The sequence below is a fragment of the Poromitra crassiceps genome, assembly GCF_964638095.1.
Source record: "Poromitra crassiceps genome assembly, chromosome: 2".
NCBI classification, from domain to species: domain Eukaryota; kingdom Metazoa; phylum Chordata; class Actinopteri; order Beryciformes; family Melamphaidae; genus Poromitra; species Poromitra crassiceps.
In genome coordinates this window covers 88,657,704-88,675,656 of record NC_139624.1, presented here as the reverse complement: position 1 = coordinate 88,675,656, position 17,953 = coordinate 88,657,704, and the positions used below count along the sequence as shown (strand labels likewise).

At 44.3% G+C, this 17,953-nt stretch overlaps 1 protein-coding gene across 1 annotated transcript in view; it reads right to left on the bottom strand.

Annotated features, from left to right (window-relative positions):
* The window catches only part of LOC310772350 (uncharacterized protein), a 36,479-nt gene that overhangs the window by 11,152 nt on the left and 7,374 nt on the right, over positions 1 to 17,953 (bottom strand). Inside the window, exons 5-8 of the mRNA XM_083632130.1 lie at positions 17,948 to 17,953; positions 17,473 to 17,531; positions 17,220 to 17,326; positions 1,706 to 1,849 (exon numbers count right to left, since the gene is read on the bottom strand). The exon at positions 17,948 to 17,953 is cut by the window's right edge and continues 336 nt beyond it. Coding sequence (XP_083488256.1) covers positions 1,706 to 1,849; positions 17,220 to 17,326; positions 17,473 to 17,531; positions 17,948 to 17,953 — 316 coding nt within the window. The remainder of the gene's footprint in view (positions 1 to 1,705; positions 1,850 to 17,219; positions 17,327 to 17,472; positions 17,532 to 17,947) is intronic.

Here is a 17,953-nt window from a genome sequence, read left to right as displayed (position 1 = left end):
AGTAGTGTCAGGCCAGCTAAAACAAAATGAAAACTTCCGGATAAAAATGTCAAACTAATGTCATTTAAACAAGTAAATAGCCTCACTGATGCACGTTGGAAGAGAAAAAGGTGTTTCAACAAACGAAGCAGAAAACTATCAAAATACTCGTTTTGATGTTAAGATTACATAATAGTGAAGCTGTAAAGCAAAATGTGAACGTTACAACGAGGGGTTTATTTTGAAAGAGCTAAAGCTGACGACCGACTTACATTCTGGCTGACTTTGACGCAGTCTACTGTATGTGCCTGGGGCTGGGCTCGTGAGCTTTGCCTTTGTGGGGTGCACTCGTGCATGACGATGAGACACACTTTTCTCTCGGCAAGAAAGAAAATCACGGGTTGGACCACCGCCAAGATTTATATCGCCAGCCGGACCAGAGCCACCGCGTAAAAACCCGCCTCACTTGCAGGGTCGCTCTATCGGGTAAATGGCGCGGCTTGGAAACTTTTAGACTGAAGAAAATGTCACTAGTTTGTAGGGATGTCACGATATTTCGCGATATCAGAACGTGACGATATCGTGGAGATGAAAAACTATATCCCGAGAAAAAGAACCTCTGAACATGCTGCACTGACGGGCCGGCACTGATCTGTATTCTCTCTCTATCTTTTTCATTGCTTTGCTTGAAATGGGGACTAAACCGACGCTCATTAAATAACCAACAAGATTAATTGCGCTATTTATAGATTAATGCATTGCTGGCGAAGTTTGCGCAACACTTATTCACGTTTTGAATAATGACATCACAACTGTTAATTTAAAATTAGATATTCCTCTAAATATGGCTAAAAATCATCCAAACGTCCAAAAAAACGTTAATTCCAATTAGTCATCCTAATTGCAAACTCGTTCCGGCGCCACTGTAAAGACTAGACCTACAGTAGTCTGAAATGAACTAGTTTGTGCCATTGTTTCCACGGGCACAACATGTCGGGTAAGCAGTTAATAGTATAGCCTACAAATGAATCTCGCTCTGAATGCATCTAATGTGCACATAATAGGCTATCTGTCATTAGGCGATCATGCAGCTCTGTACTCCTGAAACCATTTCTAATTGTTACGATTACCATGTCTAATTGTACGAGTAACTTTAACTTGATACGTTTCAATCGTCAATTAACGCTGCACAATGCTCAACATACAGTGCAGTCAGAGAATTAATTGAAGAGGAATCATTCTCTTAAGAGGATGACAATTAAATATGAAGATAGTACTAGCCTACACAATACACAGCTCGTTGCCTGCATAAGTTATTTAAGATATAGATTGTATAGTTTATTTTTCTTTTAGGCCTACCATGCAACAAACATTTAGTTTGTGACAGTGTGACAGATTATATTGAAGATAAGCCTTATCTTCCATGTTGTTTTCTAGTTATTATAACAATTTCCAACAACAGCATTGTTTTGCATTTTGTGTATTTCAAATAAGACTATTTTTCCAGTCATACATTTTCATTATTCAAGTTTTGTAAAAAATTAATAAATATCGTATCGTATCGTTATCGTGAACCCAATATCGTGTATCGTGAACTGAGGGTATCGTGACACCTCTACTAGTTTGTGGATATTAGTGGGATTTCTGACCAGTCTAAAAGGGGTTTTATCAATCCAATTCCAATCAGATTCTTTTTGCATTATTTCCGCGTTCCATTTGCATTTACCATAGTGATGTCTTCCTGCTGCAGCCAGGCCGGCAGCTGCATGCCGTGACACAGCACCTGGAACACAGTGGCTCTGAGGGCACAGTAGTTGTCTCCTCTCACTCTCCTCAGGCTGCCAAACCTCTGGGACAGCTCTTTATAACCCTATAGCACACAGGAAGACCACAGGAAGTGACTCTTTATAAGCCTATTAGCACACAGGAAGACCACAGGAAGTGACTCTTTATAACCCTATAGTACACAGGGAAACCACAGGAAGTGACTCTTTATAACCCTATAGTACACAGGAAGACCACAGGAAGTGACTCTTTATAACCCTATAGCACACAGGGACACCACAGGAAGTGACTCTTTATAAGCCTATAGCACACAGGGACACCACAGGAAGTGACTCTTTATAAGCCTATAGCACACAGGGACACCACAGGAAGTGACTCTTTATAAGCCTATAGTACACAGGGACACCACAGGAAGTGACTCTTTATAACCCTATAGCACACAGGGACACCACAGGAAGTGACTCTTTATAAGCCTATAGCACACAGGGAAACCACAGGAAGTGACTCTTTATAACCCTATAGTACACAGGGACACCACAGGAAGTGACTCTTTATAAGCCTATAGTACACAGGGACACCACAGGAAGTGACTCTTTATAACCCTATAGCACACAGGGAAACCACAGGAAGTGACTCTTTATAACCCTATAGCACACAGGAAGACCACAGGAAGTGACTCTTTATAACCCTATAGTACACAGGGACACCACAGGAAGTGACTCTTTATAACCCTATAGCACACAGGAAGACCACAGGAAGTGACTCTTTATAACCCTATAGCACACAGGGACACCACAGGAAGTGACTCTTTATAACCCTATAGCACACAGGGACACCACAGGAAGTGACTCTTTATAACCCTATAGTACACAGGAAGACCACAGGAAGTGACTCTTTATAACCCTATAGTACACAGGGACACCACAGGAAGTGACTCTTTATAACCCTATAGCACACAGGAAGACCACAGGAAGTGACTCTTTATAACCCTATAGCACACAGGAAGACCACAGGAAGTGACTCTTTATAACCCTATAGCACACAGGGACACCACAGGAAGTGACTCTTTATAACCCTATAGCACACAGGGACACCACAGGAAGTGACTCTTTATAACCCTATAGTACACAGGAAGACCACAGGAAGTGACTCTTTATAACCCTATAGTACACAGGGACACCACAGGAAGTGACTCTTTATAAGCCTATAGCACACAGGGACACCACAGGAAGTGACTCTTTATAACCCTATAGCACACAGGAAGACCACAGGAAGTGACTCTTTATAACCCTATAGTACACAGGGACACCACAGGAAGTGACTCTTTATAACCCTATAGCACATAGTCTCTTAGAACAGACGAGTTGGCTTCCGCAATTTTCAAATGCTCTCGCCATACCGTCTGTACGTTAGACCCCCAGAACATGCACAAGGAAGTAGTGAAAAAAACCTTCAGACCGGAAGGAAGTTCGACGGAATCTGACCAATCACGACACGCGTGTCCACGAAAAATATGTTCCCCCCGGAAACTTAAACCGATGCAGGTTGCTAATGCTAGCAGTGCTTTAGAATTACCATGGAAGCTACGCCGACGAAACCGGTGAAAGAAGACCCTGATAGACGTAAACGATGTATCCGCGGCTTGGAGGAACCTCGTGCAAGACGTGCACTTATTCCAGAGTTAAACGAAAGTGATGAGGTAAGTTGCTAACGTTACTGAGCTTATGGTTCGTCTTACTAATCAGCGTTAGCTAACGATAGCTACAGCAGTATACAGCTAGTTAGCTAATGTTAAATTCTGATTGGACGAATGAGCGGAAGTCCCGCCTTTCAACTTCCTCTTCCGTTTGGTGCATGATTCTCCCCCACGAAGTACAGACTGTATATAGCTGCATCCGCCGGATGTAGATAAGACAGTCTGTTTTAAGAGACTATATAGCACACAGGAAGACCACAGGAAGTGACTCTTTATAACCCTATAGTACACAGGGACACCACAGGAAGTGACTCTTTATAACCCTATAGCACACAGGAAGACCACAGGAAGTGACTCTTTATAACCCTATAGCACACAGGGACACCACAGGAAGTGACTCTTTATAACCCTATAGCACACAGGGACACCACAGGAAGTGACTCTTTATGTAAGGGATAATGTATACTGAGCCGGTGATTACTGTGGAAATAATGACCGACAGGTGAATGATTTAGCCCGACGCGCAGCGGAGGGCTTAATATTCACCTGAAGGTCATTATTTCCAGTAATCACCGGCTCAGTATACATTATCCCGCTTAGAACACGGCCTACAACTAAATAATTCAATAATCTGACAAAAATAATTATTCAAATAGATTTTTTAATAGCGTTTTCAACACAAAGCGGTTTCATTCTTTGGCACACAAGACACCACAGCTGCAACTGGTTGGCCTAATTAGTAGCATCTGCGGACAAAATGCTCTTACCAACTGATTAATCCAGGTGTGGCAGAGCAGCGGTCGGTTGTCGAGAAATAATGACCGGTGAATATTGTTGATTGACCAATCAGAATTGAGTATTCAAGAGAGCCGTGTTCTAAAACCCTATAGCACACAGGGACACCACAGGAAGTGACTCTTTATAACCCTATAGTACACAGGGACACCACAGGAAGTGACTCTTTATAACCCTATAGCACACAGGGACACCACAGGAAGTGACTCTTTATAACCCTATAGCACACAGGGACACCACAGGACGTGACTCTTTATAAGCCTATAGCACACAGGGAAACCACAGGAAGTGACTCTTTATAAGCCTATAGCACACAGGGACACCACAGGAAGTGACTCTTTATAAGCCTATAGCACACAGGGAGACCACAGGAAGTGACTCTTTATAACCCTATAGTACACACGGACACCACAGGAAGTGACTCTTTATAACCCTATAGCACACAGGAAGACCACAGGAAGTGACTCTTTATAACCCTATAGCACACAGGGAGACCACAGGAAGTGACTCTTTATAAGCCTATAGCACACAGGGAAACCACAGGAAGTGACTCTTTATAAGCCTATAGCACACAGGGACACCACAGGAAGTGACTCTTTATAAGCCTATAGCACACAGGGAAACCACAGGAAGTGACTCTTTATAAGCCTATAGCACACAGGGACACCACAGGAAGTGACTCTTTATAAGCCTATAGCACACAGGGAAACCACAGGAAGTGACTCTTTATAAGCCTATAGCACACAGGGAAACCACAGGAAGTGACTCTTTATAAGCCTATAGCACACAGGGACACCACAGGAAGTGACTCTTTATAAGCCTATAGCACACAGGGACACCACAGGAAGTGACTCTTTATAAGCCTATAGCACACAGGGAGACCACAGGAAGTGACTCTTTATAACCCTATAGCACACAGGGACACCACAGGAAGTGACTCTTTATAAGCCTATAGCACACAGGGACACCACAGGAAGTGACTCTTTATAAGCCTATAGCACACAGGGACACCACAGGAAGTGACTCTTTATAAGCCTATAGCACACAGGGACACCACAGGAAGTGACTCTTTATAAGCCTATAGTACACAGGGACACCACAGGAAGTGACTCTTTATAACCCTATAGTACACAGGGACACCACAGGAAGTGACTCTTTATAAGCCTATAGTACACAGGGACACCACAGGAAGTGACTCTTTATAAGCCTATAGCACACAGGGACACCACAGGAAGTGACTCTTTATAAGCCTATAGTACACAGGGACACCACAGGAAGTGACTCTTTATAACCCTATAGTACACAGGGACACCACAGGAAGTGACTCTTTATAAGCCTATAGCACACAGGGACACCACAGGAAGTGACTCTTTATAAGCCTATAGTACACAGGGACACCACAGGAAGTGACTCTTTATAACCCTATAGTACACAGGGACACCACAGGAAGTGACTCTTTATAAGCCTATAGCACACAGGGACACCACAGGAAGTGACTCTTTATAAGCCTATAGCACACAGGGACACCACAGGAAGTGACTCTTTATAAGCCTATAGTACACAGGGACACCACAGGAAGTGACTCTTTATAACCCTATAGTACACAGGGACACCACAGGAAGTGACTCTTTATAAGCCTATAGTACACAGGGACACCACAGGAAGTGACTCTTTATAAGCCTATAGCACACAGGGACACCACAGGAAGTGACTCTTTATAAGCCTATAGTACACAGGGACACCACAGGAAGTGACTCTTTATAACCCTATAGTACACAGGGACACCACAGGAAGTGACTCTTTATAAGCCTATAGTACACAGGGACACCACAGGAAGTGACTCTTTATAACCCTATAGTACACAGGGACACCACAGGAAGTGACTCTTTATAAGCCTATAGTACACAGGGACACCACAGGAAGTGACTCTTTATAAGCCTATAGTACACAGGGACACCACAGGAAGTGACTCTTTATAAGCCTATAGCACACAGGGACACCACAGGAAGTGACTCTTTATAACCCTATAGTACACAGGGACACCACAGGAAGTGACTCTTTATAACCCTATAGTACACAGGGACACCACAGGAAGTGACTCTTTATAAGCCTATAGCACACAGGGACACCACAGGAAGTGACTCTTTATAACCCTATAGCACACAGGGACACCACAGGACGTGACTCTTTATAACCCTATAGCACACAGGGACACCACAGGACGTGACTCTTTATAACCCTATAGCACACAGGGAGACCACAGGAAGTGACTCTTTATAACCCTATAGTACACAGGGACACCACAGGAAGTGACTCTTTATAACCCTATAGCACACAGGGACACCACAGGAAGTGACTCTTTATAACCCTATAGCACACAGGGAGACCACAGGAAGTGACTCTTTATAACCCTATAGTACACAGGGACACCACAGGAAGTGACTCTTTATAACCCTATAGTACACAGGGAAACCACAGGAAGTGACTCTTTATAAGCCTATAGCACACAGGGACACCACAGGAAGTGACTCTTTATAACCCTATAGCACACAGGGACACCACAGGAAGTGACTCTTTATAACCCTATAGCACACAGGGACACCACAGGAAGTGACTCTTTATAACCCTATAGTACACAGGGACACCACAGGAAGTGACTCTTTATAACCCTATAGTACACAGGGACACCACAGGAAGTGACTCTTTATAACCCTATAGCACACAGGGACAGCACAGGAAGTGACTCTTTATAACCCTATAGCACACAGGGACACCACAGGAAGTGACTCTTTATAACCCTATAGTACACAGGGACACCACAGGAAGTGACTCTTTATAACCCTATAGTACACAGGGACACCACAGGAAGTGACTCTTTATAACCCTATAGCACACAGGGACACCACAGGAAGTGACTCTTTATAACCCTATAGTACACACGGACACCACAGGAAGTGACTCTTTATAAGCCTATAGTACACAGGGACACCACAGGAAGTGACTCTTTATAACCCTATAGTACACAGGGACACCACAGGAAGTGACTCTTTATAAGCTTATAGTACACAGGGACACCACAGGAAGTGACTCTTTATAAGCCTATAGTACACAGGGACACCACAGGAAGTGACTCTTTATAAGCCTATAGCACACAGGGACACCACAGGAAGTGACTCTTTATAAGCCTATAGTACACAGGGACACCACAGGAAGTGACTCTTTATAACCCTATAGTACACAGGGACACCACAGGAAGTGACTCTTTATAAGCCTATAGCACACAGGGACACCACAGGAAGTGACTCTTTATAACCCTATAGCACACAGGGACACCACAGGACGTGACTCTTTATAACCCTATAGCACACAGGGACACCACAGGACGTGACTCTTTATAACCCTATAGCACACAGGGAGACCACAGGAAGTGACTCTTTATAACCCTATAGTACACAGGGACACCACAGGAAGTGACTCTTTATAACCCTATAGCACACAGGGACACCACAGGAAGTGACTCTTTATAACCCTATAGCACACAGGGAGACCACAGGAAGTGACTCTTTATAACCCTATAGTACACAGGGACACCACAGGAAGTGACTCTTTATAACCCTATAGTACACAGGGAAACCACAGGAAGTGACTCTTTATAAGCCTATAGCACACAGGGACACCACAGGAAGTGACTCTTTATAACCCTATAGCACACAGGGACACCACAGGAAGTGACTCTTTATAACCCTATAGCACACAGGGACACCACAGGAAGTGACTCTTTATAACCCTATAGTACACAGGGACACCACAGGAAGTGACTCTTTATAACCCTATAGTACACAGGGACACCACAGGAAGTGACTCTTTATAACCCTATAGCACACAGGGACACCACAGGAAGTGACTCTTTATAACCCTATAGCACACAGGGACACCACAGGAAGTGACTCTTTATAACCCTATAGTACACAGGGACACCACAGGAAGTGACTCTTTATAACCCTATAGTACACAGGGACACCACAGGAAGTGACTCTTTATAACCCTATAGCACACAGGGACACCACAGGAAGTGACTCTTTATAACCCTATAGTACACACGGACACCACAGGAAGTGACTCTTTATAACCCTATAGTACACAGGGAGACCACAGGAAGTGACTCTTTATAACCCTATAGCACACAGGGACACCACAGGAAGTGACTCTTTATAAGCCTATAGCACACAGGGAAACCACAGGAAGTGACTCTTTATAACCCTATAGCACACAGGGAGACCACAGGAAGTGACTCTTTATAACCCTATAGTACACAGGGAGACCACAGGAAGTGACTCTTTATAACCCTATAGTACACAGGGACACCACAGGAAGTGACTCTTTATAACCCTATAGCACACAGGGACACCACAGGAAGTGACTCTTTATAAGCCTATAGTACACAGGGACACCACAGGAAGTGACTCTTTATAACCCTATAGTACACAGGAAGACCACAGGAAGTGACTCTTTATAAGCCTATAGTACACAGGGAGACAACAGGAAGTGACTCTTTATAAGCCTATAGTACACAGGGACACCACAGGAAGTGACTCTTTATAACCCTATAGTACACAGGGACACCACAGGAAGTGACTCTTTATAAGCCTATAGTACACAGGGACACCACAGGAAGTGACTCTTTATAAGCCTATAGCACACAGGGACACCACAGGAAGTGACTCTTTATAAGCCTATAGTACACAGGGACACCACAGGAAGTGACTCTTTATAACCCTATAGTACACAGGGACACCACAGGAAGTGACTCTTTATAAGCCTATAGCACACAGGGACACCACAGGAAGTGACTCTTTATAACCCTATAGCACACAGGGACACCACAGGACGTGACTCTTTATAACCCTATAGCACACAGGGACACCACAGGACGTGACTCTTTATAACCCTATAGCACACAGGGAGACCACAGGAAGTGACTCTTTATAACCCTATAGTACACAGGGACACCACAGGAAGTGACTCTTTATAACCCTATAGCACACAGGGACACCACAGGAAGTGACTCTTTATAACCCTATAGTACACAGGGACACCACAGGAAGTGACTCTTTATAACCCTATAGCACACAGGGAGACCACAGGAAGTGACTCTTTATAAGCCTATAGCACACAGGGACACCACAGGAAGTGACTCTTTATAACCCTATAGCACACAGGGAGACCACAGGAAGTGACTCTTTATAACCCTATAGCACACAGGGAGACCACAGGAAGTGACTCTTTATAAGCCTATAGCACACAGGGACACCACAGGAAGTGACTCTTTATAACCCTATAGCACACAGGGAGACCACAGGAAGTGACTCTTTATAACCCTATAGTACACAGGGACACCACAGGAAGTGACTCTTTATAACCCTATAGTACACAGGGAAACCACAGGAAGTGACTCTTTATAAGCCTATAGCACACAGGGACACCACAGGAAGTGACTCTTTATAACCCTATAGCACACAGGGACACCACAGGAAGTGACTCTTTATAACCCTATAGCACACAGGGACACCACAGGAAGTGACTCTTTATAACCCTATAGTACACAGGGACACCACAGGAAGTGACTCTTTATAACCCTATAGTACACAGGGACACCACAGGAAGTGACTCTTTATAACCCTATAGCACACAGGGACAGCACAGGAAGTGACTCTTTATAACCCTATAGCACACAGGGACACCACAGGAAGTGACTCTTTATAACCCTATAGTACACAGGGACACCACAGGAAGTGACTCTTTATAACCCTATAGTACACAGGGACACCACAGGAAGTGACTCTTTATAACCCTATAGCACACAGGGACACCACAGGAAGTGACTCTTTATAACCCTATAGTACACACGGACACCACAGGAAGTGACTCTTTATAAGCCTATAGTACACAGGGACACCACAGGAAGTGACTCTTTATAACCCTATAGTACACAGGGACACCACAGGAAGTGACTCTTTATAAGCTTATAGTACACAGGGACACCACAGGAAGTGACTCTTTATAAGCCTATAGTACACAGGGACACCACAGGAAGTGACTCTTTATAAGCCTATAGCACACAGGGACACCACAGGAAGTGACTCTTTATAAGCCTATAGTACACAGGGACACCACAGGAAGTGACTCTTTATAACCCTATAGTACACAGGGAGACCACAGGAAGTGACTCTTTATAACCCTATAGTACACAGGGACACCACAGGAAGTGACTCTTTATAAGCCTATAGCACACAGGGACACCACAGGAAGTGACTCTTTATAACCCTATAGCACACAGGGACACCACAGGACGTGACTCTTTATAACCCTATAGCACACAGGGACACCACAGGACGTGACTCTTTATAACCCTATAGCACACAGGGAGACCACAGGAAGTGACTCTTTATAACCCTATAGTACACAGGGACACCACAGGAAGTGACTCTTTATAACCCTATAGCACACAGGGACACCACAGGAAGTGACTCTTTATAACCCTATAGCACACAGGGAGACCACAGGAAGTGACTCTTTATAACCCTATAGTACACAGGGACACCACAGGAAGTGACTCTTTATAACCCTATAGTACACAGGGAAACCACAGGAAGTGACTCTTTATAAGCCTATAGCACACAGGGACACCACAGGAAGTGACTCTTTATAACCCTATAGCACACAGGGACACCACAGGAAGTGACTCTTTATAACCCTATAGCACACAGGGACACCACAGGAAGTGACTCTTTATAACCCTATAGTACACAGGGACACCACAGGAAGTGACTCTTTATAACCCTATAGTACACAGGGACACCACAGGAAGTGACTCTTTATAACCCTATAGCACACAGGGACACCACAGGAAGTGACTCTTTATAACCCTATAGCACACAGGGACACCACAGGAAGTGACTCTTTATAACCCTATAGTACACAGGGACACCACAGGAAGTGACTCTTTATAACCCTATAGTACACAGGGACACCACAGGAAGTGACTCTTTATAACCCTATAGCACACAGGGACACCACAGGAAGTGACTCTTTATAACCCTATAGTACACACGGACACCACAGGAAGTGACTCTTTATAACCCTATAGTACACAGGGAGACCACAGGAAGTGACTCTTTATAACCCTATAGCACACAGGGACACCACAGGAAGTGACTCTTTATAAGCCTATAGCACACAGGGAAACCACAGGAAGTGACTCTTTATAACCCTATAGCACACAGGGAGACCACAGGAAGTGACTCTTTATAACCCTATAGTACACAGGGAGACCACAGGAAGTGACTCTTTATAACCCTATAGTACACAGGGACACCACAGGAAGTGACTCTTTATAACCCTATAGCACACAGGGACACCACAGGAAGTGACTCTTTATAAGCCTATAGTACACAGGGACACCACAGGAAGTGACTCTTTATAACCCTATAGTACACAGGGAGACAACAGGAAGTGACTCTTTATAACCCTATAGCACACAGGGACACCACAGGAAGTGACTCTTTATAAGCCTATAGCACACAGGGAAACCACAGGAAGTGACTCTTTATAACCCTATAGCACACAGGGAAACCACAGGAAGTGACTCTTTATAAGCCTATAGCACACAGGGAAACCACAGGAAGTGACTCTTTATAAGCCTATAGCACACAGGAAGACCACAGGAAGTGACTCTTTATAAGCCTATAGCACACAGGGAAACCACAGGAAGTGACTCTTTATAAGCCTATAGCACACAGGGAAACCACAGGAAGTGACTCTTTATAAGCCTATAGCACACAGGGAAACCACAGGAAGTGACTCTTTATAACCCTATAGTACACAGGGACACCACAGGAAGTGACTCTTTATAAGCCTATAGCACACAGGGACACCACAGGAAGTGACTCTTTATAACCCTATAGTACACAGGGACACCACAGGAAGTGACTCTTTATAAGCCTATAGCACACAGGGAAACCACAGGAAGTGACTCTTTATAACCCTATAGTACACAGGGACACCACAGGAAGTGACTCTTTATAACCCTATAGCACACAGGGAAACCACAGGAAGTGACTCTTTATAACCCTATAGTACACAGGGACACCACAGGAAGTGACTCTTTATAAGCCTATAGCACACAGGGAAACCACAGGAAGTGACTCTTTATAAGCCTATAGTACACAGGGACACCACAGGAAGTGACTCTTTATAACCCTATAGTACACAGGGAAACCACAGGAAGTGACTCTTTATAAGCCTATAGCACACAGGGACACCACAGGAAGTGACTCTTTATAACCCTATAGCACACAGGGACACCACAGGAAGTGACTCTTTATAACCCTATAGCACACAGGGACACCACAGGAAGTGACTCTTTATAACCCTATAGTACACAGGGACACCACAGGAAGTGACTCTTTATAACCCTATAGTACACAGGGACACCACAGGAAGTGACTCTTTATAACCCTATAGCACACAGGGACACCACAGGAAGTGACTCTTTATAACCCTATAGCACACAGGGACACCACAGGAAGTGACTCTTTATAACCCTATAGTACACAGGGACACCACAGGAAGTGACTCTTTATAACCCTATAGTACACAGGGACACCACAGGAAGTGACTCTTTATAACCCTATAGCACACAGGGACACCACAGGAAGTGACTCTTTATAACCCTATAGTACACACGGACACCACAGGAAGTGACTCTTTATAACCCTATAGTACACAGGGAGACCACAGGAAGTGACTCTTTATAACCCTATAGCACACAGGGACACCACAGGAAGTGACTCTTTATAAGCCTATAGCACACAGGGAAACCACAGGAAGTGACTCTTTATAACCCTATAGCACACAGGGAGACCACAGGAAGTGACTCTTTATAACCCTATAGTACACAGGGAGACCACAGGAAGTGACTCTTTATAACCCTATAGTACACAGGGACACCACAGGAAGTGACTCTTTATAACCCTATAGCACACAGGGACACCACAGGAAGTGACTCTTTATAAGCCTATAGTACACAGGGACACCACAGGAAGTGACTCTTTATAACCCTATAGTACACAGGAAGACCACAGGAAGTGACTCTTTATAAGCCTATAGTACACAGGGAGACAACAGGAAGTGACTCTTTATAAGCCTATAGTACACAGGGACACCACAGGAAGTGACTCTTTATAACCCTATAGTACACAGGGACACCACAGGAAGTGACTCTTTATAAGCCTATAGTACACAGGGACACCACAGGAAGTGACTCTTTATAAGCCTATAGCACACAGGGACACCACAGGAAGTGACTCTTTATAAGCCTATAGTACACAGGGACACCACAGGAAGTGACTCTTTATAACCCTATAGTACACAGGGACACCACAGGAAGTGACTCTTTATAAGCCTATAGCACACAGGGACACCACAGGAAGTGACTCTTTATAACCCTATAGCACACAGGGACACCACAGGACGTGACTCTTTATAACCCTATAGCACACAGGGACACCACAGGACGTGACTCTTTATAACCCTATAGCACACAGGGAGACCACAGGAAGTGACTCTTTATAACCCTATAGTACACAGGGACACCACAGGAAGTGACTCTTTATAACCCTATAGCACACAGGGACACCACAGGAAGTGACTCTTTATAACCCTATAGTACACAGGGACACCACAGGAAGTGACTCTTTATAACCCTATAGCACACAGGGAGACCACAGGAAGTGACTCTTTATAAGCCTATAGCACACAGGGACACCACAGGAAGTGACTCTTTATAACCCTATAGCACACAGGGAGACCACAGGAAGTGACTCTTTATAACCCTATAGCACACAGGGAGACCACAGGAAGTGACTCTTTATAAGCCTATAGCACACAGGGACACCACAGGAAGTGACTCTTTATAACCCTATAGCACACAGGGAGACCACAGGAAGTGACTCTTTATAACCCTATAGTACACAGGGACACCACAGGAAGTGACTCTTTATAACCCTATAGTACACAGGGAAACCACAGGAAGTGACTCTTTATAAGCCTATAGCACACAGGGACACCACAGGAAGTGACTCTTTATAACCCTATAGCACACAGGGACACCACAGGAAGTGACTCTTTATAACCCTATAGCACACAGGGACACCACAGGAAGTGACTCTTTATAACCCTATAGTACACAGGGACACCACAGGAAGTGACTCTTTATAACCCTATAGTACACAGGGACACCACAGGAAGTGACTCTTTATAACCCTATAGCACACAGGGACAGCACAGGAAGTGACTCTTTATAACCCTATAGCACACAGGGACACCACAGGAAGTGACTCTTTATAACCCTATAGTACACAGGGACACCACAGGAAGTGACTCTTTATAACCCTATAGTACACAGGGACACCACAGGAAGTGACTCTTTATAACCCTATAGCACACAGGGACACCACAGGAAGTGACTCTTTATAACCCTATAGTACACACGGACACCACAGGAAGTGACTCTTTATAAGCCTATAGTACACAGGGACACCACAGGAAGTGACTCTTTATAACCCTATAGTACACAGGGACACCACAGGAAGTGACTCTTTATAAGCTTATAGTACACAGGGACACCACAGGAAGTGACTCTTTATAAGCCTATAGTACACAGGGACACCACAGGAAGTGACTCTTTATAAGCCTATAGCACACAGGGACACCACAGGAAGTGACTCTTTATAAGCCTATAGCACACAGGGACACCACAGGAAGTGACTCTTTATAACCCTATAGTACACAGGGAAACCACAGGAAGTGACTCTTTATAAGCCTATAGCACACAGGGACACCACAGGAAGTGACTCTTTATAACCCTATAGCACACAGGGACACCACAGGAAGTGACTCTTTATAACCCTATAGCACACAGGGACACCACAGGAAGTGACTCTTTATAACCCTATAGTACACAGGGACACCACAGGAAGTGACTCTTTATAACCCTATAGTACACAGGGACACCACAGGAAGTGACTCTTTATAACCCTATAGCACACAGGGACACCACAGGAAGTGACTCTTTATAACCCTATAGCACACAGGGACACCACAGGAAGTGACTCTTTATAACCCTATAGTACACAGGGACACCACAGGAAGTGACTCTTTATAACCCTATAGTACACAGGGACACCACAGGAAGTGACTCTTTATAACCCTATAGCACACAGGGACACCACAGGAAGTGACTCTTTATAACCCTATAGTACACACGGACACCACAGGAAGTGACTCTTTATAACCCTATAGTACACAGGGAGACCACAGGAAGTGACTCTTTATAACCCTATAGCACACAGGGACACCACAGGAAGTGACTCTTTATAAGCCTATAGCACACAGGGACACCACAGGAAGTGACTCTTTATAACCCTATAGTACACAGGGACACCACAGGAAGTGACTCTTTATAAGCCTATAGCACACAGGGACACCACAGGAAGTGACTCTTTATAACCCTATAGCACACAGGGAAACCACAGGAAGTGACTCTTTATAACCCTATAGCACACAGGGAGACCACAGGAAGTGACTCTTTATAACCCTATAGTACACAGGGAGACCACAGGAAGTGACTCTTTATAACCCTATAGTACACAGGGACACCACAGGAAGTGACTCTTTATAACCCTATAGCACACAGGGACACCACAGGAAGTGACTCTTTATAAGCCTATAGTACACAGGGACACCACAGGAAGTGACTCTTTATAACCCTATAGTACACAGGGAGACAACAGGAAGTGACTCTTTATAACCCTATAGCACACAGGGACACCACAGGAAGTGACTCTTTATAAGCCTATAGCACACAGGGAAACCACAGGAAGTGACTCTTTATAACCCTATAGCACACAGGGAAACCACAGGAAGTGACTCTTTATAAGCCTATAGCACACAGGGAAACCACAGGAAGTGACTCTTTATAAGCCTATAGCACACAGGAAGACCACAGGAAGTGACTCTTTATAAGCCTATAGCACACAGGGAAACCACAGGAAGTGACTCTTTATAAGCCTATAGCACACAGGGAAACCACAGGAAGTGACTCTTTATAAGCCTATAGCACACAGGGAAACCACAGGAAGTGACTCTTTATAACCCTATAGTACACAGGGACACCACAGGAAGTGACTCTTTATAAGCCTATAGCACACAGGGACACCACAGGAAGTGACTCTTTATAACCCTATAGTACACAGGGACACCACAGGAAGTGACTCTTTATAAGCCTATAGCACACAGGGAAACCACAGGAAGTGACTCTTTATAACCCTATAGTACACAGGGACACCACAGGAAGTGACTCTTTATAACCCTATAGCACACAGGGAAACCACAGGAAGTGACTCTTTATAACCCTATAGTACACAGGGACACCACAGGAAGTGACTCTTTATAAGCCTATAGCACACAGGGAAACCACAGGAAGTGACTCTTTATAACCCTATAGCACACAGGGACACCACAGGAAGTGACTCTTTATAACCCTATAGCACACAGGGACACCACAGGAAGTGACTCTTTATAACCCTATAGCACACAGGGACACCACAGGAAGTGACTCTTTATAACCCTATAGCACACAGGGACACAACAGGAAGTGACTCTTTATAAGCCTATAGTACACAGGGACACCACAGGAAGTGACTCTTTATAACCCTATAGTACACAGGGAGACCACAGGAAGTGACTCTTTATAACCCTATAGTACACAGGGAGACCACAGGAAGTGACTCTTTATAACCCTATAGCACACAGGGAAACCACAGGAAGTGACTTGGCCATGAAAAAAAACACAAATGGCCATAACCTGAAATGCATCGACCAGACCAGAGCGGCACGCACTGACCTTCTTAATGAGAGTACTTCTCTGTGTGTTTCCTTTCCACTCCCTCTCGCTGTAGGACAGAAGATCCACTACTGGGCCCAAACTGCATCTGTCCTCCACCTTTGGAACTACAGTAAGAGAGGAGAGAGTAAGAGAATATAACTGACACAGCAAAAGGACGATTGTGTGTGTTTTATATGACAACACAAAAGAAGTATTGTGCATATTTTGTTCAAATGTGATGATGCAGATGTTATGTTTTGGATGTACTGACGTGTAATTTCTGGCTGTGTTGCTGAAAGCTCCTCGGCTCCTCTGTACAGGTCTTCATCACTAAGAGGAAATGCAATACTGTAATGGGTGTTGCTTTGTGACTTGAGCTCCAGTTGAACAATGAACATTATAAGCAGCTTCAAACGAGAAACGCTAAACCCTGTGAGCAGTGAGCACACTATTTCAAGTCACAATGAAATGTCTTTTTCATCTGGTTAGCTAACAATAAATTATCACGAATCATATTTTTTACACCAAAATTCTACTTCCTTAATTACTCGAAAACGGTGTATTTGTAGAGGTTACTTCCTCGTTTATCACAGCTTAAGATGCGCAATGCTCTTAGTCATTTTCCATTATGTCCTGCCCGAAACATCCTGTTTCGACCAGAATGATGTAGAATTACGGAAAACAAAACACCATTGATGCCGTTTTCCTTACGGACCATAAAGTAACCAAAAGTAACCTTTACAAACCTATCC